This window comes from Echeneis naucrates, chromosome 3, assembly GCF_900963305.1.
Source record: "Echeneis naucrates chromosome 3, fEcheNa1.1, whole genome shotgun sequence".
NCBI classification, from domain to species: domain Eukaryota; kingdom Metazoa; phylum Chordata; class Actinopteri; order Carangiformes; family Echeneidae; genus Echeneis; species Echeneis naucrates.
In genome coordinates this window covers 7,248,386-7,273,631 of record NC_042513.1, presented here as the reverse complement: position 1 = coordinate 7,273,631, position 25,246 = coordinate 7,248,386, and the positions used below count along the sequence as shown (strand labels likewise).

At 41.3% G+C, this 25,246-nt stretch overlaps 3 protein-coding genes across 5 annotated transcripts; 1 reads left to right on the top strand and 2 right to left on the bottom strand.

Moving 5' to 3' along the window:
- The first annotated feature begins 360 nt into the window (after window positions 1-360).
- Window positions 361-7,796, top strand: lamp1a (lysosomal associated membrane protein 1a). The gene is made up of 9 exons (XM_029497845.1): window positions 361-713; window positions 3,884-3,990; window positions 4,099-4,318; window positions 5,224-5,385; window positions 5,499-5,698; window positions 5,788-5,913; window positions 6,020-6,086; window positions 6,168-6,335; window positions 6,820-7,796. Exons 1-9 carry the CDS (start codon window positions 659-661, stop codon window positions 6,957-6,959), a joined length of 1,245 nt encoding a protein of 414 aa, XP_029353705.1. The 5' UTR covers window positions 361-658; the 3' UTR covers window positions 6,960-7,796.
- Window positions 7,797-8,441: 645 nt separating this feature from the next.
- On the bottom strand, window positions 8,442-14,498 carry grtp1a (growth hormone regulated TBC protein 1a). 3 transcript variants are annotated; one of them, XM_029497846.1, is made up of 8 exons: window positions 13,925-14,498; window positions 12,325-12,476; window positions 12,070-12,228; window positions 10,925-11,049; window positions 10,312-10,408; window positions 9,786-9,958; window positions 8,672-8,857; window positions 8,442-8,590 (listed from the first exon to the last, which is right to left on the bottom strand). In XM_029497846.1, exons 1-8 carry the CDS (start codon window positions 13,993-13,995, stop codon window positions 8,498-8,500), a joined length of 1,056 nt encoding a protein of 351 aa, XP_029353706.1. In that variant the 5' UTR covers window positions 13,996-14,498; the 3' UTR covers window positions 8,442-8,497. The 3 variants fall into 3 exon arrangements, with proteins under 3 accessions (XP_029353706.1, XP_029353707.1, XP_029353708.1); XM_029497847.1 differs by having other exon boundaries at window positions 14,231-14,498; XM_029497848.1 differs by lacking the exon at window positions 13,925-14,498 and adding an exon at window positions 12,575-12,690.
- Window positions 14,499-20,730: 6,232 nt separating this feature from the next.
- adprhl1 (ADP-ribosylhydrolase like 1) lies at window positions 20,731-25,082 on the bottom strand. Its single transcript, XM_029497624.1, has 7 exons — window positions 23,601-25,082; window positions 22,369-22,533; window positions 22,138-22,263; window positions 21,803-21,943; window positions 21,547-21,674; window positions 21,302-21,434; window positions 20,731-21,210 (listed from the first exon to the last, which is right to left on the bottom strand). The coding sequence occupies exons 1-7, from the start codon at window positions 23,812-23,814 to the stop codon at window positions 21,041-21,043; spliced, it is 1,077 nt and encodes a 358-aa protein (XP_029353484.1). The 5' UTR covers window positions 23,815-25,082; the 3' UTR covers window positions 20,731-21,040.
- Between the last annotated feature and the right edge of the window lie 164 nt (window positions 25,083-25,246).

Genomic DNA, 25,246 nt, shown 5'->3' with positions numbered 1-25,246 from the left:
TGCTTTGTCATACATTACATTTTTGACGTGAGCTTCAGTACCGGGATGCCGCTGCCTGCTGCACTAACACTTATTTCAGTGTTTTTCCTTCCGGCTCGTTACATTTGAATGAGTTCTAATTACCCAACAGTGACAAATCACGCGTGTGAATTCCCTGAAATGCGAGAATCAGTCGTCAACATTATTCCTGGAAATGTAATATTTTTCTCACCGAGCGTCTCTTCACACTCTTTATGTCAGAGCCCTCCAGTTTGTGTGTGTGTGTGTGTGTGTGTTAGTGACAGGGAGCGCTCCCTGGGGAGGGCGGGGCCAGGATGGGGTGGGGGTGGTGGGAGGGGGCACGTGACTCCGGCGCTCCGAGCGCTCCCTGTTCACACGACGGGCTGAGTCTTTCCGTCTTTCTGAGCCGGTGTGGCTGACACGTACAGCGCTGCTTCTTCTGCCAGGACACACTCCGAGAAAGCCTTCCGAGCCCGTCTCCTTCTTCATACAACAGAGAAACTACAGCAAACAGGGCGCCGGTGGTTTGAGCTAACCGCAGTTCGTGCTGCGTCGCAGCGAACAGACACCTGCCCCGGCGGCGGCCCCCCGGACATCTGCGCGTCCTTCCGCGGGGACAAGGAGTCAGTCTGTCCGCTGGAGAGGTCCGGGCCGAAGGATGGAGCCCTCTCGCTTGTTGGCCGCGGTCTTCATCGCCGGGATGGCGGTTGTAGGTGAGAGTCCGGATGCGACCATTTGACCGATCTACGTCACTAAATCGACAGTCAGCTCGTCGATAAAGTTGATCAATAGACAAACAGGCGACTAATCACTCAGCCGATCGGCTGTTGAGCCACTGTGGTGGAGTAGCACGCATCCCACATTTAGCCTCAGTATAACGGTATCGTCTGAGCAGCTGTTCAATTTGAAAGGCCTTTTGAAAATAACTATTTTTACATTTTATCTTGAAACCAATAACCTAGACCTTTATCTTGGTTATTCTATTCATAATGTGTTTAGTCCACTGCCATTAACAGGGAAACATTACTCCGCTAGATTCATTGGACACCTTTTAGCAACAAACATATATTCAAGGATTATGAAATAAAATGCTTTCTTGGTGCTGGATGGATAGAAAATTAATTGCCAACTATTTTGACAATAGTTTGATCAATTGTCAAACACTTTCTGGTTTCAGCTTCCAAAGGAAGGACTGGCCTCATAATTTTGAGGCTTGGACAATTTTTCAACAAAAACAGGCTTTGTAAAATTTTTCTGCTACATTTTCAAAGTCCAAAATCCGAGGGTCACTTGTCCTGTCAAAACAGACCTAAGAAGTCCCGAGACTTTATCCTATTCTATCCTATTCTATTCTAATGTGACCAGGTTTTGTTAATGCTATGAAACAGCAGATTAGGCTCATTGTTGTGTCATCTGAGAGCTTCATGTGACTAGATGGCTTTGTGTTGCACACAGCCCAGCGGCGATCTACTAACAGTGCTGGTTTGTGGCCAGTTTGATCATCTGGAACACACACAGGCCAAAACAGTCACACTTTGAGTAGCTACAGTGTTTTCTCTCATCTTGCTTGTAATGAGATGCATGAATGAAAAACTGTATGTTCAGATTTATCTTGCACTCATCAGTATGATTAGGTCATCTGCTTGTGCTTGTGACCTTAATAGAAAATTACCTCTCAGTAGAAGGAGCTGTGTGAGATTGTGTGATTGTTGTGCTGTTCTCTCCACACAGACTGTCCAACATTGCTTTAAGCAGCTACATACTTTGAACACACAGCAATTTCTACCAGATGATCACATTGGAGTGTTGTGCAAACTATCTTGTATGTGTGTTTACAGGGTGAATGTGGAGGTGACACCGGGGTCAGGTTTCAATTAGGCATCAGATGGCCTGTAATTGAGAGAGAGTTCAGGGCTTTCTCTGCTATAATTGTTAGGTTGTATTAATGTAAAGCTTAAAGTAAAGGAGAGAAAGAGGAGGGGGAGGAAAAAGGAAAGCTCTCTTATATGAAGTGACTTCTGACAGTGACAACTGACAACACCCATAAGCCAAGTTCTAACAGAATCTGTCCCTCAAATAACCAGCTACTATTTGAAGCATCTTTTCATTTGCCAAAATCCTTCTCATCAATGAAATATTCCCAGTGGCGAGTGAAATTTGAGACCCACCAGCTTGGCTAGCCTGCGGACAGAATAATATTTTTTATCCCTGACATGTCGTTTTTACTTACCAGATAGAAGCACGGGGACTGTGCTGGCAGAAATTTATTGAAAGAGGAATAGTCTTGGTCATTATGTGAACATTTGAGCTCAACTTCTTTGTAGAGATTATAGGAACTGTGAAGCAAGCAGTGAAATTCCTGTATTGCATCAGTATATTGAAACACTGGAAGTGAGGAAGTATTTTATTTATTTATTTTTTATGATGATGATATGAGTTTCAGGGTTGAGAAGCACTTGAGAAGTCTTGAATAGCCAAAGTAGGCGCTTTCGCACACACACCAACACAGCAGCGGGTTAACAGTTTCCAGGGAATAAAGGTCTTAATAACTTACAATGCAAGTGTGAAAGTTGTCAAGTTGGCGGAGTTGCTAAATACCTCCTCTGTGCATTGCAGCCACATTTAGTGTACCTAACAAGTACAGCTCCTGCCTCCATCGACTCAGTGCCCCAGGGAGCCTCTCCAGTGTTACAGTGAGCAGTGTTCCCTTCTCACTTTTAGCTGTCTGTCGACCTCTGCTGGTAGCTTGTGTGAACTGCTTTACTATCCATGTAAAACCAGTTGGGTTGCAACAATCTTCTCACATTTATTAAGTAGGTGGTTATTAACAGTCTGTAAACTGACTGTAAACGTTATTGGGTGGTCAAGCGTTTAGCTTGGGTGCTCTAGTCTGAGCTGGCCTAGTCTCTACTCTCTGAAGGGGCCCGGTCTCTGGTCTGGTCTAGTCTCTATTCCCTGTTGGTGTCCGGTATCTGGTCTGGTCTGGTCTGATCTGGTGTAGTCTCTACTCTCTGCAGGGGTCTGGTCTAGTCTCTGGTCCAGTCTAGTCTGATCTGGTCTGGTCTTCTGGTCTAGGAGCTGGGGGGTTTGCCGTCCGAACCGTGCCCTCCGTATTGCGGGGTGACAGCATTAACCACTATGCTACTGTACCCCAAAAATTGGAATCGAATCGTGACATAATAAAATATTCCCACCCCTACTGTGTACCAACTAACCCCAACCCATTGTCAGAATAAAGGCATAAAAGCCCAGAAAATAATATTTTGGGGACAAAAACAAAACAAACCTGACGTCTATTAGCAGACTAATATTTTCATATATTGTCATGATATTTGAATTCAGAGTGTACTGAGGCAGCGCAGTGGAATAGTGGTTACCACTGTTGCCTCACAATAAGAAGGTTGTGGCTTCTGTTCCCATCCTGGGTCCTCTCTGTGTGGAGTTTGCATGTTCTCCCTGTACCTGTGTGGGTTTCCTCCCACCGTCCAAAGACAGCATGTTTGGGTTAACTGGTGACTCTAAATTGTCCGTAGGTCTGAGTGGTTGTTGGTCTCTGTCTCTGTGTGTTGGCCCTGTGATGAACAGGTGACCTGTCCAGGGTGACCAGCCCTCACCCAGAGTGAGCTGGGATTGGCTCCAGCATCCTCTGCAACGCAGAAACGGATTAGCAGTAGAAGATGAATCAATAAATATACATAAGAATATGGCTCAAAAGAGATTGCACTCTACTAATATACTGTGGAATATGCAAAAAAAAAAAACAAAAAACACTTGTTTACCATATTTTCAGTAGTTGTTTTTGTTTTTAAATGTTATTGTTCTTTTTTTATGTGTTATTATTTTTTCCATTATTTCATTGTTGTGTCTCTCTGGTGTCACACAGGTTGTGTTCAGGCTGTTACCTTTGAGGTAAAGGAAGCGAACTCCACCTGCATTAAGGCTGACTTCTCTGCACTGTTCTCCATCACATACAGCACATCCAGCAGCAAAGTACGTGCGGTGACAACAGTTTCCTTTTCATGATGACAGCACCATTTTCCTCTCAGTTTATTCCAATTGCTGTAGCTCTTCATAAACACAAGCCGTATCTTTTCTCAGACAACAGTGCAGGTCCGTCTGCCTGACACGGCCACAGTGGATGCACGCAGCAGCTCATGCGGCACTGGAGGCAGCTCGCCGTCACTGGTGGCGGTGTTTGGACGTGGCCACGCTCTCGGACTGACCTTTTCAACCAATGGAAGTCTGTATAGTGTTGCTAACCTGACACTGCAGTACAACCTTAGCGACACCCTCATCTTCCCCGGGGCCAACAGCTCTAGTAAGATCAAATACTGCAAAACACTGTGAAGGCTGAGTTTGCTGTTGATTGTCAAATTCAGATTAAATACATGTTCTGTTTTCATAGAGCATTCACATCTAATTCAATCATGTGGAAGTAACAAGTATTTAAATTATTTCAATATAATACTTCAATATTTCTTTCAATATTAATACTGTATGTATAATAGAATATATCTTCATTGGATTAGGCTTAATAAATGTACATTTAGTAGCAACCACTAAAAAGTATAATTTCTGCCTAGTAAGAGGCAATTGCAGATCTAAATTGTGTTTCAGAGTTGAAGTTATTCAACACACATTAAATGAAAAATGATTTGAGAGGAATTGATTCTACGTTCAGATTCACTGAAATCCTGTTAAACTACAGTACAGGCCTGAACTGGGTTAAGATGTCAAGAAGTGCACACAAGTCCAAAGGGTTTTTTTTACTGGAGGTTCAAAAGTGGGTAAGAGAAATATTTTCAAAATTCTAAATATCAAAATACACCTAAGGTCCCTTCAGCTCCACAGCAAAGCAGTGGTTCAAGCTCAGGTCCAACCATACAGTTCCTCTGTCAGATCCAAACAACACGGCTGGCTCTCACCATAGTTGTACTCCGGGCCAGGTAAAATCAGCCAGGCAGACTGTCCCTGAGCAAGCCTCCTGTCACTTCCCCAGCACACGCTCTCTGTCAATCTCTCCTTCCTAGCCATCCAACCAGTCCCTGATCAGCCTCATGTGTGTTGAGGTGAGGGTTCCCATCCCCCACCACTAGATGGGGACAGAGCAGTTAGTGGAGGGAGAGGTAGCCCTACCAGACACAGCCTCTCCTGACATCGCAGGTCAAATACATAAGGCATTGAGGAAATTACTAATTTGTTGTATGTTTGTTTTCTGCCTAGATGTGGTCACTGACTTGTCTTCTTCAGTTGGGATCTGGGCAGGGATCAACACCACCTACCGCTGTGTGAGCCCCACCACTTTTAGAGCCGAGCTTTCAAATGTCACTTTCTCCGATATGAGGCTAGAGGCGTACATGCCCGGAAATGAGCTGAGCCCAACAGGTATGGCACTGCCATCCTTTTCCTGCCAAAGTGGGTGTGTTTCTCAGGTGCTTGATCAGCATCAACTACTTAATGGTTGATTCACTGTCCATTTGGTTTTTTTATTTTCATAGAAAGTGTATGTGCAGCAGACAAGACTGGCCCTACAGCACCACCCACCACTGCAACTCCTACAACAAAACCCCCAGCACCAACACCTCCAGGAATGCCTGATCGAGGTTCCTACTCTGTAAACAAGAATGGCACAATTTGTCTCCTGGCCCAGATGGGACTGCAGTTAAACATCTCCTATGTCTCTAGATCTCAGAATAAGGTAATATAGAGCTTTATCAGCAGGCTTACATTTTTTAATACAAAGTTTAACAAACTTGAAATGAATCAACCATTTCCATACTTTTCCAGACTATCCAAGATTTAGTAAATGTGGCTCCCAATCAGACAGTAACATCAGGATCATGTGACGCCAACAGAGCTACTTTGGTTTTGACACAGGAGCCAGCAACCACGCTCAGCTTCACCTTCACTCTGGTAATTTCATTCTTCTCCTTTAAGAATTTAGCTTACATGATCAGTTTGTTTTTGTTTGTATGGCTGTAAATATGAGTAACCATTGTTCTCTTTTTCCAATCCACAGAACTCCACATCCAACAAGTACCACCTGAGTGGGATAGTTCTGACCGCAAACTGGTCTGATATGGCTAGTATGTAATTAGCACTGTGTTCGGGAAAATGCTTTTTATTTGGCTCTCTTTGAATCAATAATAACTCACCTCTCTCTGCAGCTCCCTTTTCAGCCAGAAACCTTAGTCTGAACTACCTGCAGAGTTCAGTGGGCTACTCTTACATGTGCAACGCAGAGCAAACTTTGGTTGTAGAGTCAACCTTCTCTGTCAACACATTTAAACTGCAGGTCCAACCTTTTGGAATCAACACTACCCAGTTTGCTACAGGTATAACAGTTTTTTTCCATTGCTTTGCTTTCCATCATCTTTTTTTCAAGATGTGCTCATTCATATCAGTATCAGAAATTGCCAAGACGTCTTGCCAAGACTTAGATCAACACATGAAATATGGCAGTAATTCACTGCTACTCATAAAACAGTTGTAATAACTGTCATTATTACCTTGTGTACAGATATAAAAAAAAAAAAAAACAAAAAACAAAAAAAAAACCACTCCAGAGCCTCTTAATTGATTTGAAGTTTGAGAGGTGTTATAAGGTTTATTTTATTTACCTAGAGAAGGCTAGCAAAGTTGTTTCCTGCTGCTTCTGGTTTTTACTCAAAGGTCATACTGGCTATATTTTAGTGGCATTGATCCATATAACTATTTATGAAAAAAAAAAAAAAAGACATTTATGTTCCATTTCTAAATATTCTGAGAAACACATCAGATGAAGCATCTACCATTTTAACCACACACTTTGTTTTCCAGCGGAGGAGTGTCAGATTGACCAAGACCAGATGCTCATCCCCATCATTGTTGGAGCAGCTCTTGCCGGCCTGGTGCTGATTGTGCTCATTGCATACCTAATAGGCAGGAAGAGGAGCCATGCTGGATACCAGACCATGTGAATGGACCCTTCATTTAAATTAAACCTGTCAGACTCAATAGGGGAGAGATGAACCTGTTTGAATGAGTAAGTGGACATGAGCATGAGTGCACAGAGGCAGTTTTTCTACTGTGAGTGCATGTTTTTGCATTTCCAATGAACTCTGGACAGTTTATTTTACCTTCTATTTCTGTGTGGAATGATGTTGACAAGATAAACCAAATACCTGCTGAGCTTATGTGGTAAGTATTTTAATGAAGCTTGAGAGGAAAGTGTACACATAATCAGAGATGGCTGCTGTTTGAATTTACTACCAGCTGTTTGGGTCTGCTTATTTCATTGTTAATAGAAACTATTTTTTGAATTTGCTCAAACCGCTGTCTGTTGTTGGTGTTCGTGGTTTGAATCTTAATAGCACAAGCATTTTTTAGAGAGAAAGTGAAGTTAATTCTTAGAAAAATCATATTTTTTCAAAGTTTCAATACAAAAAAAATGAGGTTTTCTGTGGACGTAAATACATTAAAGTTTTGTGCTCACCAGTATTTTTTTTTTTTTACTTTATGAATATAACTCAAACTCAAAGAAACTCAAAGAAAAGGGAAATTGTTTCTTTTTCAATCATAATCCTGCAGTGGAGAAAATGTGGATTTCTGCTTTGTCTAAAGTCTTTGTATTGGAATTTCATTTAAGAGAGCAAGTGAATAGATGCATGGCTTCATTTTATATTTTTGTTTTTACCCCCCCCCCCCTTTTAAAATAATTGATTGAAGAGTGATCCGCTCTTGTTTTTATGGAAATTATGTGATCTAATTTTCTGCTGTGCCTCATACAGAAAGTTAATAAAAACTGTAAAAATCCAGGACAGTGGGTTTTTTTTTTTTTTTGGCTTCATGCAACATTACCTTTAAAGATTTGTTTTGTGTGAAATAAACAGGGTTTTTTCCACTCACAGCTATTCAACCAGGTGTTCACCACACAGAATACTCAGAGCTGGGCTAAACGCCACGGTTATTTCTGTCCAGTACAGCAAAATCTGATATCTGTACTACAGTAGTTCCAAGGGACCCCAAACCAAAAGGGCAAACAAACTGTAAACACCATCATCAGAAAAGGAGTGTAGCCCTTCCAACTGTGCTTATATTGCTTCAACATAGTGTGCTTAAATAAACTGCATCAAATCAACATAATTCACTTTGGATTACAAGAGCTTGTTCTGCCAGCAAGGTGTGGTCAGTCAACCAGCCACTGAGTTACTAATCTATTAAGTAACATGGAATAGGCAGTTACCTCTGGGCTCCATTTATAAATATTCAACATAAATATATGATGGACTACACGGTAATTTCATATGAAATTGTCAATTCTAGGAATAATTTTGTGATCATATATTTACATTTACAGATTAAATGGCTTTCTCAGCACGTGATTTAAGACAAACCACACAGTAGTTTCTGAAATGGCATTAGGTTTAAAGTAAAAAAAAAAAAAAAAACAAAGTTGCCGGGTGCTCCACCCAGTGGAATGTGTGTTGAGTTTGAGCCAAAGGTGAGTCAGTTTGGATCAGGACTCCTCTGCAATGATGCGAGATTGACATGAGCCCCGTAGCTTAGTCAGTGTTGCCATGGGGAGACTTCCTGGTTCAGTGAAGATTTTCTGTGCGAGACACAGGATTGTGGGATTGAAGAAACCAAATAACATAAGGTTTAAAATTTGATTCATGTGGTCTTATACTACCTCAATGAAAGTGTGGCATTCTTCAACAAATGGCCCCTGTGTGATCTGCTTGAAAATTTGACAGATGTCTGGCAGCGAGTGGGCTTCTTGAATCAGAGCCTTGTTATGGTGGATCAGTGTCAGCGCTACACGGAAAAGGATTTTCGAGCCCTCGTAAAACAGGCAGTCCCAAATCCGCAGAACAGTCTGCAAAAACAATCAACACAGGAGTCAAGTATTATCCACAGTGCCACATTTCACCTGCATTTTGAACAAACATCTAGTCTGTACCCAACGTGGTGGTAATCCCGATGGGACTGTTAGTTGGTAGGCTGATATTTTACTTACTCGGGTAATAATGCTACAAATTCATATTGCTTTTTGTATACTTAAGGAAGACAGGGAAAATGAACAATGCATTAAATGTTTCATAAAACTAACAATTCAAATTAGATGAACTGGTTTTTTTTTTCCATATGTTCTTACTTTCACTATGTTGTATTTCCTTAGCAGAAAACCTAAACATTTGCCTTTAGCACTTCAGGATGAGCAGAGGAAAAACTTGACACTGTAAACTTGCAGAAAACTTGAGTCCCTCTTGATAGGAAAGTATTGACAAAATTCGTGTCTCAGCCACTATCAGTGGTGGGCTACAGAACCTGACAGTATGAGTAGGGTCTGGAGGGAAGAACAGCTGTTCTCCTCAAGTGATGTGTTTGGAGAACTAATGTTGCAGTTCACACCCTATCCAGGCCAACAGATGGACACAATAACCACACTGTTGTATATGGTGGACTGGCTGTTCCAAAATAAATAGAAGGCTGGATAAAAAGAGGAAATTTATTTTTCTTACATTTTCTGAATCCAATAAAAGCAGCACTCCCATGGAACATGTGGATTTAGTGAATTTCATTGTATGGTGGATGTTTTTTGGCAAAACTTCTATTGTTGTAAAGATAAGAAGCTACAAAACCATGTTAAGAATAATCTTGCTGTCCTATGTGTATACATAAAGTCACAAAAGGCAAAGTAGTCTCCTTTGGATCCCACTGTAAGTATTTTGACTTGGACTGTCAGTCTGTTATAAATCCTTCTTTAATGCCCGACTGAGAAATGTTGAAAAACTGACACTCACCTCCACTGGCAAGATGTCTATGTACAGGCAGATGAACCATCTGGAGACCACCAGGGTCCACATGACGTTATGATCTACCATGGTCTGCCAGACTCCAGGGACCTTCATCTTCACTAGTTCCCCTAACACCTCATTGTCTATCTTCAGCCCCAGCATGTCTGGACTGTAGTACACTGCAACCACATGCACAAAGACATTATTACTTCACCACTCTTCTTGATAGATTAATTGCACACAAATAAATATATCTATTTCAGTTATTCTTGACATCTTAAATGGAAAGCCCAATTACATCAAACTCCAGCTACAATGTTCTTTCTATTTTATTGGGGTAATTACTTGTTTAAGTGAGTGTTTAAATTAAATTAAAACACGCTCTAGGTCTTAAGCCACTAACAGACACGGACCATGTGACCTCTAATGAGATTATTCTTATCCCTGTGAAAGAACAACGTGAACACCTACATGCACACACCTGTCAAGAAACCAGAATAGTGACAAATTCTGCACACAAGTACATACACACCTGGTAAAATTTTGCCAAGTAGTGCATCCATCAGCCAGAAGGATTTCTCTTCATCTTTTGTGATGATAAGCAAATATCCAGCTATGAAGTTCATCCCCTGAGGACAAAAGAGAAAGCACTGAGGTTTCATGTAATGAGAACATGAAAAGTCTAATGAAGCATTAAGTCAGCACAGGAGTCGAAATAAGGAGACACATAACCACTCAAATAAAAACAGGCTACATGATTATGATGAGAGAAAATGGGTTCTAGTTATGGTATATGTGTATATATATATATATATATATAAATAAACATAAGCAGGAGTGTTCTCTTCCTGTCATACATGTTTTTACATAAGTGTACAGTCATATGAAGAGGACTGGAGGAAAATCAAACTTTAAATTATCTTCAACGCAACCACCTTTGAAACCCAATTCCAGTAATCCACATCAATAATGAACTCAACCCATCAGGGCATTTCAGTCATACAGCACAAAACTAAATTATGGGGGGAAAAAAAAAAAAAAGTGCAATATCGAAAGAATCCACAGATTCACAACACAAGGTCCTTGTTCCACTCAAGTATTCCTGGGTATGGTATGATGCCAAAATCCATTTTAGGCAGAATTACCTGGCAGTAACCGACAGCTGGATTGTGCAGACCGTAAGCCAGCAGCACATTGTACAGAGCTTTCTGTAGACATGGATTGGAGGTCTTGCGGAAATGGATGTTGTCTGGAAATGTTCTGTTGAGGTCTGAGAGAAAGAGACCACATGGGCTCATCATTTAGTTTTCAGATGTTGTTGGTACGCGAACTTGTAAAATTATGTATAGTGGTTTTGGCAGTAAATGTAATGGCGATCATGCTGTTATTTATATTGCCCTTCACATGTTAATATGGCAGGACATGAAATGACAGAAAAAAAAAAAATGGAAAATGATATGCAGCAAAGAGTCCAACCATCCAGAGCCAAACCGGTGGCTTAACTGCTCTGAGATCATGTGTCCCATGCCACGCAACATGCTGCAGCTCAGCAAGAAATTTTTTTTACCATCTTTACCCACGAACTGTTATAACAAAGCTGTAAAAATTTAAATGATTTCCTAGTAGTATGAGAAACCACAAGGACCATTATTGTATTCTTACATTGATAGCTAAAAGAACACATCCTGGTCCTTTGTGTTCTTTCGATGTACTGTTTTCATTTTGAATGAACTATCTCACACAAGGAAACAGCTTTTTAGCTGGTCTGGTCAAATAGCAGTTTCACTGACTCAAAGCAAAACGTTTTTGTTATGTTTATGTACAGGCTGTTGGTCATTATTGGGTTTTAAGGGTCTGACTGTTGCCAGTAAGTCTGACTCCACTGGCTAGTCAGCATTCAGAAGCAACCATTAAGCAAAATCAGTGACCGTGTCATAGTGAAAGAATTCCCTGACTAGGTAACAATACCTATTACTCTACTCATTTGGTCAAATTTCTGCATTAGCTTTCATCTCTGAATTCCATCGTGGCATTCAAAAAGATGTATGATGGCAATGTCAGTGCAAAACAAATGTTACAGTACCACTTACAGTATTTGGTACACCCAACATAAAGTGAAATTAAATGTTTAAGGGCATTTAAAAAAAAAAAAAAAAATCAGCCAATTTTTTTTTTTGCATATGTTCATGATGCTCTTTGCACTAGAATCAACTATCCCCTCTGGTTAGGTAAAGGTTCAAGCAGAAAATGAAGTGTGCCACGGCACTGTTGAATATGTTCACAGCCTGACCTGTACGGATGGTCTCCATCAGTTTGGGGTCGTGCTGGGCTCCAACCAGGGATTGGTAGTATCCTGGGTTCTTCTCCAACTTGTCTTGCGCCCCACTGATAGCCATCCAGATCAGTGCCCTGTGTTCATTGGGAATCCCCTTACGCACATATCGTTTTACTGACAGAGAAAGGGAACACTTAAGTTTAATAACCACTTTGCAAAGACTCAAAGACTTCAAGCTACAGCCTGTGTGTGTTGAATTTTCACACTTACATTTGACGTTCTTCTGCACCTTGCCTTTGCCCTTCAGCAGTTTGGACCATTTGATGGACCGTCGAGTGAGCACAACTAGATATTCAGACATGAACTCCTCGTATGACTCATAGTCAAAGTCCTGTGAGCGTTCAAAGCCATATGGATCCACCCTGGGCCAAAAAGTACAAAGTTTGGGACTGTTAACAACTGATGAAAACACCTGAAAAGACTGTTTTCAGGAAGTACTGGAATTAATAAGCATTTATACCAAAATAAACCCCTGCAGTCTTCTTTTGCATTTATCTTTAGATTATGTTAATTTACAATCTGATTCCAGGTAAAAAGTTTTGTGTGTAGTTGGTTCAGCCTAATGCCATTAGATAACGCCATAATCTTCCTGCAGCTTAACCATTTCACAAGAGCAAAGTCACCCCAGCAGGAGGACTGTGCCTACCAACTAGCATTGTGGTCAGATACTAGATCTCTTCAGAACGTCTTCACAAGCACTTCAGACCTGATAGCATGCGCCCAATACAACATCTAAGTTACACAGTGGGTGTTTCACTGCTGTATTTGTGAATGCCGCACCTAATTTCAGGTGTTTGTTTGAGTTATCTGTCTGGTTGAACAGTGCACCAGCCCTCCTCCACCTAAGTAACAGTGTTATACAACTGACCTGTAATTTATCTAACCTTCATAGGAGCTGTAATGTTTTCAATTAAACAATTTTAAAGAGAACCAAGTTCAAATTTAATATGAAGTGTCCTAAAATTGTATGTGCTATTAGGAAAAATAGATAAATAAATAAATAAATAAAAGTGGTACACTTTTACAGAGCCACAAACTATGACTCAGAGTGATCCATTGTGTTAAATCGAATTACAACATTACCAAAAAGTGAAAATGACACAGTAGGCTTTATTATAAGGATGCTGAATCCGTCTGCTTCAGCATGTCAACTTTGACCACTTTGTCATCCTTCATCCTGTGTCCTGGCTTTGAACAGTCGTTTTGTCTAAATCTAATTTGAAGACCTTAACTGCTTTGGTTTGTTTTGTGTCTCTTTGCTGCCAAATGTGTTAAGTCAGCACACATGAGACATTCGGAGATAATTTCATTCTGTTTTATGAGAACTGAGAAGACGCGATGATTTTTTTACCATCAGTCTTTCAGTTACATCTAAACCAGATAAAATGTCATTATTCCCTTTGACACCAACTTCTTCAATGTCCGACTTAACTATCAAATGAGGGAAAAGGCCAACCTTTTCTCTTTTTTTGCACTTTGCTTAGATTTAAAACAAGTAATGTCTGTCGGTGAACCAGCTCCGTTTGGTTTTATGAACTTAATCCAGTCATAATCCCAACAGCTCTGTTTTTACATTAAAATCCACATTGCATCGTAAAAAACAGCACAGCTCCGGACCGACAGCTGTCGCGGCTTTCAACAAGTTGCTGTTACGGTTCAAACAAACTGTTTGCTTGCTAACGATGCTGCTCCAACTCTCCGGGAATAAAATGCCCGCCGGTTGGGAATCGGTGGAAAGTGTCGTTGGCCTGATGGGGTGAATAAAGGCCGTTCACCGGTTAACGCTAACTCCCCCGTTAGCTAACCTTACCTGTCCACCCGCTCTTTAGCCCGGCCGTCGGCGGAGCGGCTCCGGACCGCCGCCTTGTTCTTCTCCTCCATCGCCGGCCTCCTGGAAAATCCGAGCTAAGGTCTCATCGTGTATCCACCGCGTTTTGTTGTGTTGTCGTAGTTGTTGTGTTTGTTTTTGTCCAGAGTCGAACTTTTCACAGAGCACCAAACTAAGAGTGACCGTTTCAGCGGAGGTAAGTTACCGTTTTAACTTTCCTCATGCCGGCGTGCACACAAGCTGCTGCTGCTGTTTCATTAGTTTTCTGTTTTTCCAGAATTTACTTACTGTTTTTATCTTCTCTTCAGACCAAGGATTGGTTTTAGTCGGGATATTTAACCGACAGCCTGCAGCTCAGATCGTCCATTAAACAGAGAGTGGAGTTTTATTGCTACCCAGCTGCACCTGCTGCCGCCCGGCCGCCTCTGCTCGCTGAACAACAGCCCTCCATTAGCTCCGGTAACACCGAGCTGCTCGGTGTGATCCTGATGGTTCAGCTCACTTTGGGGGATCCTCTGCTCCTGGACCGGCCTGCTCCGTGGAAGACTTCGTCCCGGAGCACACACACGCCAGCTAGAACTAATGCTGCTTTCACGTGACTCCCGTAACGTTGTACTTAAGAGCTCTACTGGGATGGCAGCATGTATTTTATGGTGCATTCACGGGGCGTTAGATATAAGGAGAAAAAAAAGAGTGGAGCTGCAGTGGGTTACTGTGCAAGTCACTCACTTCATTACAGTAATGAGAAAGACAGAAAAGGCAAATACTCCAACGGCCAAGCTGCCGACATTCAACTCTGACGACTGTTTGTTCTCGTTAGTAGCCAACAATTTTACTTAAGACTCATTTACTGGTTTGCATACAGGTTAGATGGCTGTTTTTTGTTTTTTGTTTTTTTTACCTGTGGCGTCAGGTGTTTGACCCGGAAGGGATAGCTGAGGCTGTGAGGGTTGGATGTCTGGGAGTCAGTGGACTATGAATGGACTCTGTCCTCAGATGCAGGCTGAATCTGTATAAACTGTATTTTTTCCTTATGATTAACAATGGACTGGACTTTGCAAACAATATTTCGCTATATCTACTACAGCGCGTCATTTAAGACTGGATCTACATTATCTTTTGCTTGAAATTTCTTCCCGTTCAAAATCTCTTTTTAAGATAAAGATTCGGATCAATGAGGGCTAATTCAGCTATACTTGAGTTGTACCCTTAAGGTAATTACATTTATATATTTGTTATTAGGGATGAGGAGTACACCACAGTTATCTGTTCAACCATCTACATTATTGGGATCTGTAGTCGTAGCCGGAAAAGGCGGGGCTTAAACCGGAAGTGGGTGCGGTTAATACGAAAGTTGTATTTTTAAGCCTGAAATTGATATGAGTTGATCAGAAGTTGCTATGTTTATCGTAAGCTTCAATATACTTTTATTTTCAATTTAATTAGTATTACACAAAGGCAGGAAGGGCGACCGACCGGAAAAAACCTGACCAGGTGAAGAAACAGGGAGAATGAGAAACGCGATGCGGGCTGCATGTAGCACCGCGTCTGCTATGAATCAAGTTTCTACCCCATAACCCCAGAAAGTGGGGCAGATGTAAAACGTTTGGGTCATAAAAAGCTATTTTAAAATGATGATGTAGCCTAACTTTTTATTGCTATTAGGTTAAAAGATGATCTTACCGGGGACTCCATCAGGTAGCTGTAAATATCGATGTATGTCACCTCCGGTCATTCAGCGGGATCATTTCTCCATGAAAATGAGGGCAAACAGAAGGGACAGTGAGAAAGATCCACCGGTGTGAGTTTTTCATTGTACCGTTTTCTCTCCGGTACAGCTAGCACGTTAGCACAATCATCTGACACATTGAAAAAATGTTTTAAGCTAATTGTTGGACAGTTTTAAATTGTGCCGCCGATTGTTTTCACCTCTGTCCTATCACAGGACGCCCTGAGGATTTCCCTTCAGCCCAGCACCGGGCTATATCCGCACCGGATACTCGTTTCAAGCGGGGATCCGGTTCAGCACTATTTGTTATATTCAAAAAGTTAAACAGATACACACACACAAAGATAGAAATCTTCATTACGAGTATGAGTTTATGTGCTCAAATGAAACTATGACATTTGACAGGGCTTTCAGTGATAACGTGTTACATTATGTTCAGTAACAGATATGTATGAAGTTGATGATACCTTCAGCAACTGCAACATTTAGGAGAACCCCAGGACCTGTTAGAACATTGTACAGAAAAGCATCCAATACCTGTTTTTCATATTGTAGTTTGTCCGCTGTTTACCGAGATACAACCTAAAGTTTTCATTGGTAACCCTTGATGACCCTTGATCATAAAATTCTACATGTCCCCGACCTCCCCGATGCCCCATTTGCACCTTGATGGTTTTAAGATGTCCGACAACATGTAAAGGCAGCAAAAATATCCGCGCCCTCTTCACCTAAGCCACGTCGCACAGGTAAACCCAGTCATCAGTAACCTGCCTGTCCGGGTATATCTGCTCTGGGGTAAGGTGTAATCCTAGGAGGTGTAAAAGATTTTACATCAATAAACAATAATGTCAAAAAAATCTTCGTTTACTGTAGCTCCCACTGTCCCAGTGTATGCACAGCTGCACCTTTGGAGAAACAAATGCTAAAAGTTGAGTGTTTTCCTATTATTATCATTGTAATGTTATTATATGTATATACTGCATATGTTCAAAGTTTTGAACAAATAAGAATGGAAAAGCTAACAATAAAAACATAAACAGTTTTCAGTTCAACTGAATGAATGAACTAATGAGCGAATATGGAGTAGAGCTGCAGATAGTCACTGTCCCCTTCCTGTCATCAAACTGAAGGCAGGAAAGTCTCCAAAATAATAATAATTTAAAAAAAGGTCAAAAAGATGAAATTTGATAAGTTGTACACAAAGAAGGCTGAGTAAGGGACCTTTAAATTGCTCAAAATGATTAACTGTTACTTGTATCTTCTACTGTAACCCTCTTTGGAGTTGTGGATTTTTTTGCCTTTCCATCAGAAATTGATAATTTATTTACTCAAAAAGAATACAAAACAGTGATAAAAGTGACGCGTATATATAAAGAAGCGTAACTACAGCAAATCATGTTTAGCAGTCAAATAAAATTACTTAAAATTTGATTGACGTTTTATCTGCCCTACATATACAAATAGACATGCAATAACAACACTGTGCTCTTCATCAGAATAGGTCTCTGGAAGGACAAAGAATGGCTCATGTGGGGCCCCACAGTTTTATCCTCTGGTAGGAATACCAGCGTACATTTAAAGTAAGACTTATCTCTGCTGTGGTGTGATCCTGCCGGTGGGCAGAATTTGTGCAGTGAATTAGATGAACTTCCAACTTCAGATGTGTTTGACAATGCCACGTAACCGTTCCCAGCAAACAGTATTGGATAGTGGATAGTTTTTAGATACAGTTGTGTGGCTCCACCAAGCATGTGTGTAAGCATGTCTTCATTCATATTGAAGATCATAACCAAAACCCCTTTGTTTCTTTGGTAAGAAACTTTGAAACCATTATGGCCATTTAGCCAATTCCTCAGTAATTCTTATGCAGCAATTATTTTTATTAATTAATTAATTTTTTACACGGTGAGCAAATTTCTCGAAATAATCATATTACACCATGCCAATAATTGGGTATACATTGAAAGTTTTCAGGAGTTAATTTTTTTAAATGCACAAACTGCATTTATTAAAAATAATGTTTTGTATCTTACTAGTGAAAAAAAGAATCTTGTATTAAAAGTTCTTAAAATATTTTGCAATAACTGGAATACATTTATTAAACAAAAACAAAAACAAAAAAACCCTTGAAACTAAACAGACCATGGATTTATACAAAATTTTATTAAAGTATAGGTTCAAAGTGAAATGCTGTTTAAAGCATGTGTATACAATCTTTGTGCTCTGCTTGTTTATCAACCATCTCTGGCACTATGATTATGTTGCTGAATGTGTTCATGTCCTGCAAGTAGAAACAATGATGATTCATATTGGTTGTTTGTTTGTCAGATCAAAACTCAGTCATCGCGTTGGCAGTTCTGTTTGCAACCATTCAACCTTGAATGGTCAACCCGGTCAGTCTAACTGATGTAGGTTATTTGGAGGCTATCAGTGTAACAACAAAGGTAAAGAAACGGTGCTTGACCAGCAAAGGCTGACTGATATTGTGCTTTGGTGTCTGTCCACTGGTACCAACCTAAAATGTGAAGGTATCTGTAAAACGTATGATTTTTGGTTTGTATATTTGTTTGACTGAAGGATCCCCATAGCTGATTGTTTTATACTTCGGCTTCTGTTTTGGACTGTCCATCTCCTGTTTAATCTCAGGTAATGTTACATTAAAAGTTTCTCTATCTTCAAATGTAGCCTTATTGCTAGTGTCTTCAAAAAGAGCAATGTGTGGCTCCATATTAGTGTTTTTTATATCGACTTGTGTTACATCTTTTTTTGCCCTGGTCGCTGTGTCATTTCCTCGGGCTTCAGCCTGAAATGGTTTCGTTTTTGTTACCATGTGACGGTTGAGTTCATCAAGAAGGTTTGAATCATTGTTTTGAAAAGTTTCCATTTTCATTCCGGCAGTGTTTAGAGGAGTCATAGAAGTATCAAATTGTATTGGCTGAACTGCAACCAGAGGAATTTCTGCTGCTGTTTGAGATGAGTCAGTCTGGTCCGAACCTTGTTGCCAATCAAGTCTGTAGACACGTGGGATGATGTACTTGGGCAACCTTCTTTGAATAGTCACAGTTGAGTCTTCCACTGCTTGGCTCTCTATAAGGTCATGGACTCTATCTGTTGAAAATCCCTTCTTTTGGAGTCTTGCAGTGCCTTCAGATTCTGTAGGGGAGGGTTCATCTAAAGATGACTTGCTGTGAGAGTATCGCTCAGTTGTTGCGCCATAAGGACTGTCTTTTTTCATATTTGATGTCTTCTCTGAAGAGTCAGGTTTGGTTTCTTGCAAATACTGTTTTGGGGAGGAATCTACACATGTGGCCAGGGTAGAGCAGGTCATGATGGATGCTAGATGCCATTTCAATGGAGCGTCCGTCAGAGGACAAAGCCTGTATGGTTCTGGGGATGACCACTCTGTGGCAGAAGTTAAACAGAGCATCTCTGGACGTCCATATTTTAAGCTGTTTGTAACAGGCTGAGTTGCATCAACTGTGGTTTGAATTTGACCATATTCCCCTGACTCACAACCCTGAACATTATTATCATAAGTTTGACCATTCATACTTTTTAATGAACAATGACTGTCAGCCTTTTGATCTGAGGGCTGGTACCCCAGAAGTCCGGGTTTATCTCCTTTCAAATTATTGTTTTCTTCCAAGTTTGAGTTTGTTAAAGCATCTACTGCCTCCTCAGGTTTTTGTTCTTTTGCATTTAAAGTTTGACTTCTCTGTAACTGCCGTCCAGCAGAGTTAACTTTCATCAGCTTGTGTTGGTTTTGTCTGGGGGCCGTGTGATCCACCACGTGTTGTTGCCATCTTTCATGACAAGCTACTTTCTCTTTTGTACTACTTGTCACCTTGATCTCTCCAGAAGTCCGTTTATGGGAATATTTCAAATTGCTTCCTTTGCATACATTAGCCATAGTCTCAAACTTCTCCATTAAGGAAGAAAAGAGGATCCCTTTCCCAATGAGTTTTGGTTTGATTGTCAGTTTTGCCACCACATTCAGTCCCATTTCTTTCTGCTTTGACATCACAAACTTGGATACCATATCCTTCACACTTCCTCCTGTCTTTAGTCCCTTTTCTCTTTTAGGTTTGCCCTTCTTTAGCATGTCATGCTTGTCTTGGCTTTGGTTCACCTTACCTGCCACTCCTCTGCCAGAGGATAGAGTTCCTACTTCTCTGTGGTGGGTGATGGGAGGTTTGGGTGTGGTCCTTAGAAACTTTGACTGGAGGAGCTGAAATGTGGTAAGGTGTCGGGGTATTAAGTCTCCTGCTCTTTCATTTTCTCCATTCTTATTTGGCCGTCTTTCTTTTTGTGGCTGCACCTGACATTTTTCAAGGATCTTGGGACTAGTCTCAGCAGTTTCCCCTGTTACCAGTTCACCCTTCATTGAAGTCCTGGTTCTCGGATCTGGATGATCTTCTGTACTTGGGTTTCTTTCTGCAACAGTATCAGACCCTAGCTTCTCCAGGTTTGTGTTTCTGGTGGACAACTTTGGCAGATGCTGTGTTAAGTAATGCAGGAGACTCTCAAGAATCCCTCGGAGCACTGGACGGCAGTTTCGATCTCTAACCAACTTCCTCAACAAACTGGGATCAGGGCCGATACTGGTCTTCCAAGAATCTGGTCTATGGAGAATAGAGGACACGCAAAACTTAATCCCTCCAGCACACCTGTAACAGCATGCTTTCACATTATGGTACGCTGTACCTGATAAGAGCATTTCAGTGTCAACAGTAATAAAAAGGGTAAGACAACATTAAAATCATTTTAAATGTTAAATATATCTTACACACACTGATAAACTCAAGATGCGTTCAATCTAGTTTTACCACTAAATATTAATCAATAACCTTTAACAGTAGGTGTGCTGAGCCTTTGTGTTTCTGTTGAGAATTTAAAATCAATTAGGCCAAAGTAAATGATTTAATGCCATTTTAATGAATTATGCCACAATACAACATAACTTTGGGCTTAATGTTAATACATGCTGGCTTTTAGAGAAGGCAAAGACCAGAGAGATAAATTACTGTCTTTGTTAACTAAATATCATACAAGCAAAAAAAAAAAAAAAAAAAAAAAACTCCCCCAAAGCATGTACTTTCCTCCATGTCATTAACATTTAAGTGAGGCAGGTCATTGGAGTATTAGCTTTAAAGTCATAATGTGTTATGAACTGATAGATACAGTGGGCCGATCCAGCAGAATGTGTTTGTCAGATCTGTGTATAGCGGAGAGGGAGAGATGGGTGAGAATAGAACAAGAAGCCGCTTAGAGTATTGATATACTGCCAAGGAGGGACAGAGTGAAGCAGTTTTAGATTCATGTGCAGTTCCGCTGACAGCCAGTAGGGTTCAGGCCAGTCAAGATCAGGATTACTTGTCAATGCACTTCTCCATTGATGCTGCCTTGTAAAGCGCCTCTCCAAGCTCTTCCAGCCGCGCTCTTTTGTCCAAATCCTGGTATAGGCCCTGGGATACCTGGCTCAGGCCATTCATGAGGCCATACAGACAACCTGCAATCAGGCCTGTGGCCTCACTCTCACCTGAGACAACAGAGAAGTCTACTGTGAAAATCGCATGTGTTCATTTTTTTTTTATATATTTCAGGTGAATGCAGAATGCTTTAGCTCTCACCTCCATGAAACATGGCTCGTTTACACAATTCAGTCCAGTCACTCCCTGCAGCCAAAAGGGCATCATAGGCTATCATAGGAGCATCGTGACCTCTTCGGCCCGCACAACCTTCTGAACTCCAGCGTTTATACATCTGTGTGGACATGGAAATTGACAGAAGAGAAGTACTCTGTTTTAATCAAAATCCGAGGGTGGGCTTACCCTTGCATGACTTTTGTTCTGTGAGTCATGGAGGCAGGACGTACCTTGTCTGTTTCCTCAGCATCATAGCGATCAGGGAACAAAGGTTTGTTCTGCCCCTCTTTGTCTATCTCTCTCTCCTCCAGGTAAAACTGCCACTTGGCCTCAAAATAAAACCAGTTTTCTTGATACTCTGCATAAGGATGCACAATCAACATTTCTTGCATGAGCTGATTTCAGACACATAGCATTAACTGATTTAAACTAGCACGCTGGAAAATAATGTACTTGAATGAACACAGAAGAGGAAAACAGTCAGACCCGCCATGTGTCGTATGGTCTTCTTGCAGTAATCCTCAGCAAGAGGGATGACTTTCATGAGCTCACGGCCCCAAGTAACAATAGGTTTCCCTTGGATCGCATACGATGCAAACAGTGCCGTTGTGAGGGAGCCGAGGAAGCCTGAAGTGAAGAGTGACACCTCAAGCAACTATGTCAGTTCTATCTACTTGCTCTTCAAACTCATCAATTTACTAGTCATACTAAATCAGTGTCCTTGCAGGCAAAATGCAATGAGGGAAGCTCCTTAGTTTACCAGCTGCACACTAATCAGACTGCGGTTGCTAAATGTGTGTGAGAGCAGGTAGGAGAAGCACCTGTGGGGTGGTTGTGTGTCATTCTTCCGATCTCGATGCTGACCTCCACCAGACTGTCTAGTCTCTCAGGCTGCCAGTATCTCATACCCACACACATGGCCTTGGCGGCTGCCCCAAAGCCAGACCCTGGGTAACAACACATGCATGCATTCAGACGCACATTTTCATATTCTGTAGTTGTGTTGCTTTCACGGAATTACAGACTAAAATAAATTTCTAATGTCCAGTGACCTTTTTCATTGAAGGGTGTATGCCAGGCGAGCAGAAAGTTGTGAGGTTTGAGGTTAACACAGCCCTCCACCGTGGTAGGATCAGGGGCTCTGCCCTGGAGAGACACCATGGCTTCAACATAAAGGCGCACAAGCTCCCGGTATAGGTCCTCCAGACACCAATAATCTGGACACACACATACAGAGAGACATTCATGAGTGGCATGCAAGGTGAGATGAGTGGTGCTGTGGTGGGCTAAGTTTAGCTTCATCCTGCCTCACCACAGATTAGAGGCAGCATGCTTGCAGAGCAAGTCGAGTCACTTCTACACACCATGAGGTCAACCGGGATTCGCAGAGCCCACTGCCCTCCTGCTAGAATTAGTTTATGTGTGTACTGTGTGTGCGCGTGTGCATGAGAGAGAGCTGGTGCTGACAAAGTTAGTGGCCTAGTGCCTTGATGGGAGACAGGTACTCTCACTTTCCTGACTGGACCATGGTTTAGATTCTGTCACACAGACTGTGAGGCAGGAAAGACTTGAAGGCATCAATGAAGAGAGAATTAAGAAAATACTCCTTGTACTTGTGGTTTAATTTACTTTCTTAAATGATAAAACATATCACAGTATATAAAATCCCTCATTTGGAAATTATTAAATTACTATCAATAGCTATTGATCACTTTGTGCTGTAACTCTGTGTGCTGGTCAGATGGTTGGCAGCTACGTCCGTGTTTACATTTGCAATATTCATTCCTCTCCATACATTTCTGCCTGACTAGTGTGTCTGCAGGCATGCTGCATTGTGGCTAAATAGGGCGCCCTAATCTCAAAAGATGTCATCAGCATTTCTCAGGGACCCTGTCATTGGCTTTTGGTTGGATCTGCAACATGATACTGGCAGATTATGGAGGAGTTTGATCTTCCTTTGTTCAGTGAAGGAGAGCCAAGGCTCAGCTTTTCCAAAGTGGTCTATTTTAGACTCTTCTGTCCTGGCGGCTCTTTGTGACATGACATGTGAGGGAACTGATAGTTCTTTAAAAACCTATATATATTTTAGGTACATATTAGGTGGTGTTTATGAATTGTTACAGAGATGTTTATGTCAAGTTATATGTGTAATCAGATTGGAAGGAAGATATATGAATCTGAGAGTTTATACTCGACATTTTAATGAAGAAACAAACAAGTTTGTAATTTTGCAATAATGTTAGGTTTCAATTCTGTCTTTGTGACATCAACACCTGACATGTACCTGTTATAAGTGCTTCTGCTGTGGTCATGTGCATCAGCGTTGCGTCACTCAGGGGCCAGTTATCGGGGTCCAGTTTTAGGGCTCCAAGTCCCCCTAGAGAGGCAAGCTCCTCCTGGATCTTCTTGCCTGATGGACAGCCTTCCCACCGGCCTTTTCTGTAGCCCAAGGCATCGCCAGCAGCACCCAGGACCATGGCTGCCTTGAATTTCTCCATGACACTGGGCTCCGTTCACTTTGGTGGCAAAAATTCCCCCACAATTTAGGCAGCTCCTGGTACAATGAACTCCCTTCAGCTGTGGGTCTCCTTCTCCAACTCAAAAGACTTGACAGTCACAAAACAATGAAAACTGGACAAATTCTCATTCCCCAAGACATCCTGAAGAACTTTAAACAGCCTCTCCACTTTTCAGAATTTTAAGATTTCCACTTGACAGGAGCTATACACCCAGTCTCTTAAATATAACAGCTCTCCACCCTTGAACTCTCTCCTCATCCCACAGTCAATACCAAGGGTGGAAACACACACAAAAGCATCATGTTATCATCCACAGCTTCTTTGTGTTGGGCGGTGGCAAGTTCAGCTGTGATCAGGTGTCTCCTAAAAAGGAAATCCCCATGTCCCCGATGCCTAAAAGCTGGATGGCTGGATGTGGAGGGCTTATGGGGAGGTGGGGTGGGGGTGCACTTGAAGAGATGCTAATATGCCATTGGGCTGGAGCACAATCTTGTCAGCTGGTGCTGGACTTTGTTGACAACTCACCCCATGAGAGCAGGGTAAGAATGGAGAATACCACCACCCACCCACGGAGCATTTCTGGTGCTTACCTCACTATTTGAAACTTTTTTTAATGTTTCATCTCCTGTCACCAGATAACTCCAGGCGTAAACACGATACAAAAATGTTTTTCCCTTTTTGAGTGATACAAATTACATATAATTTATCTTCTTATAAAAACTTTCATTTATCAACTTATCTGTTGGTGAATGTAGAACTAAACATACTCAGTAACTAGACAAGGCATTACCAGAAGAGCCAATAATAATGATGATATGCAGCAGGAATGCAACCTGATAAGGGACAACTGTTAGCAAGCTGCTATTTTACACAGACACACACACACACACACACACACACACAGATTAACAATGTGTCCTCAGCAGGATCATGGAGATTTTTTTTGGTTCTTTACCAACGTTAGTTTTTACATCTCACAACCCAGCTTATGTTCGGTGTGAATATTAACCTTCCAACTCAGTGGCCTTCACTGAACACAATGAACATGTGCATCAGGTTTTCTATGGTTATCTAAAATATAATTTTGGACTTTTGGTGAATAAAAACTACCAACATAACGAAGTTGTTTTTGTTTTGTTTTGTGTTTTCTATACTAGTGTTTGATGAAGCACATCACACACTGAAGATTAAGCTGTATATTTAACCTAAAAAAAAAAAAAAAATCAAACATTTTCCATATTTTGATATATAGGACATGTGCCATATTAATTTCATTAAATTATTGATAAAGTTACTGATCTCTGCACAACATTACACTTTTGCATTCAAAATCTCAAACCATCTGGCAGGTAAATTATTTTAACTGCTACAGAGAGGTACTTCTTTTACAAGACTGTCAAAAACAGCATGC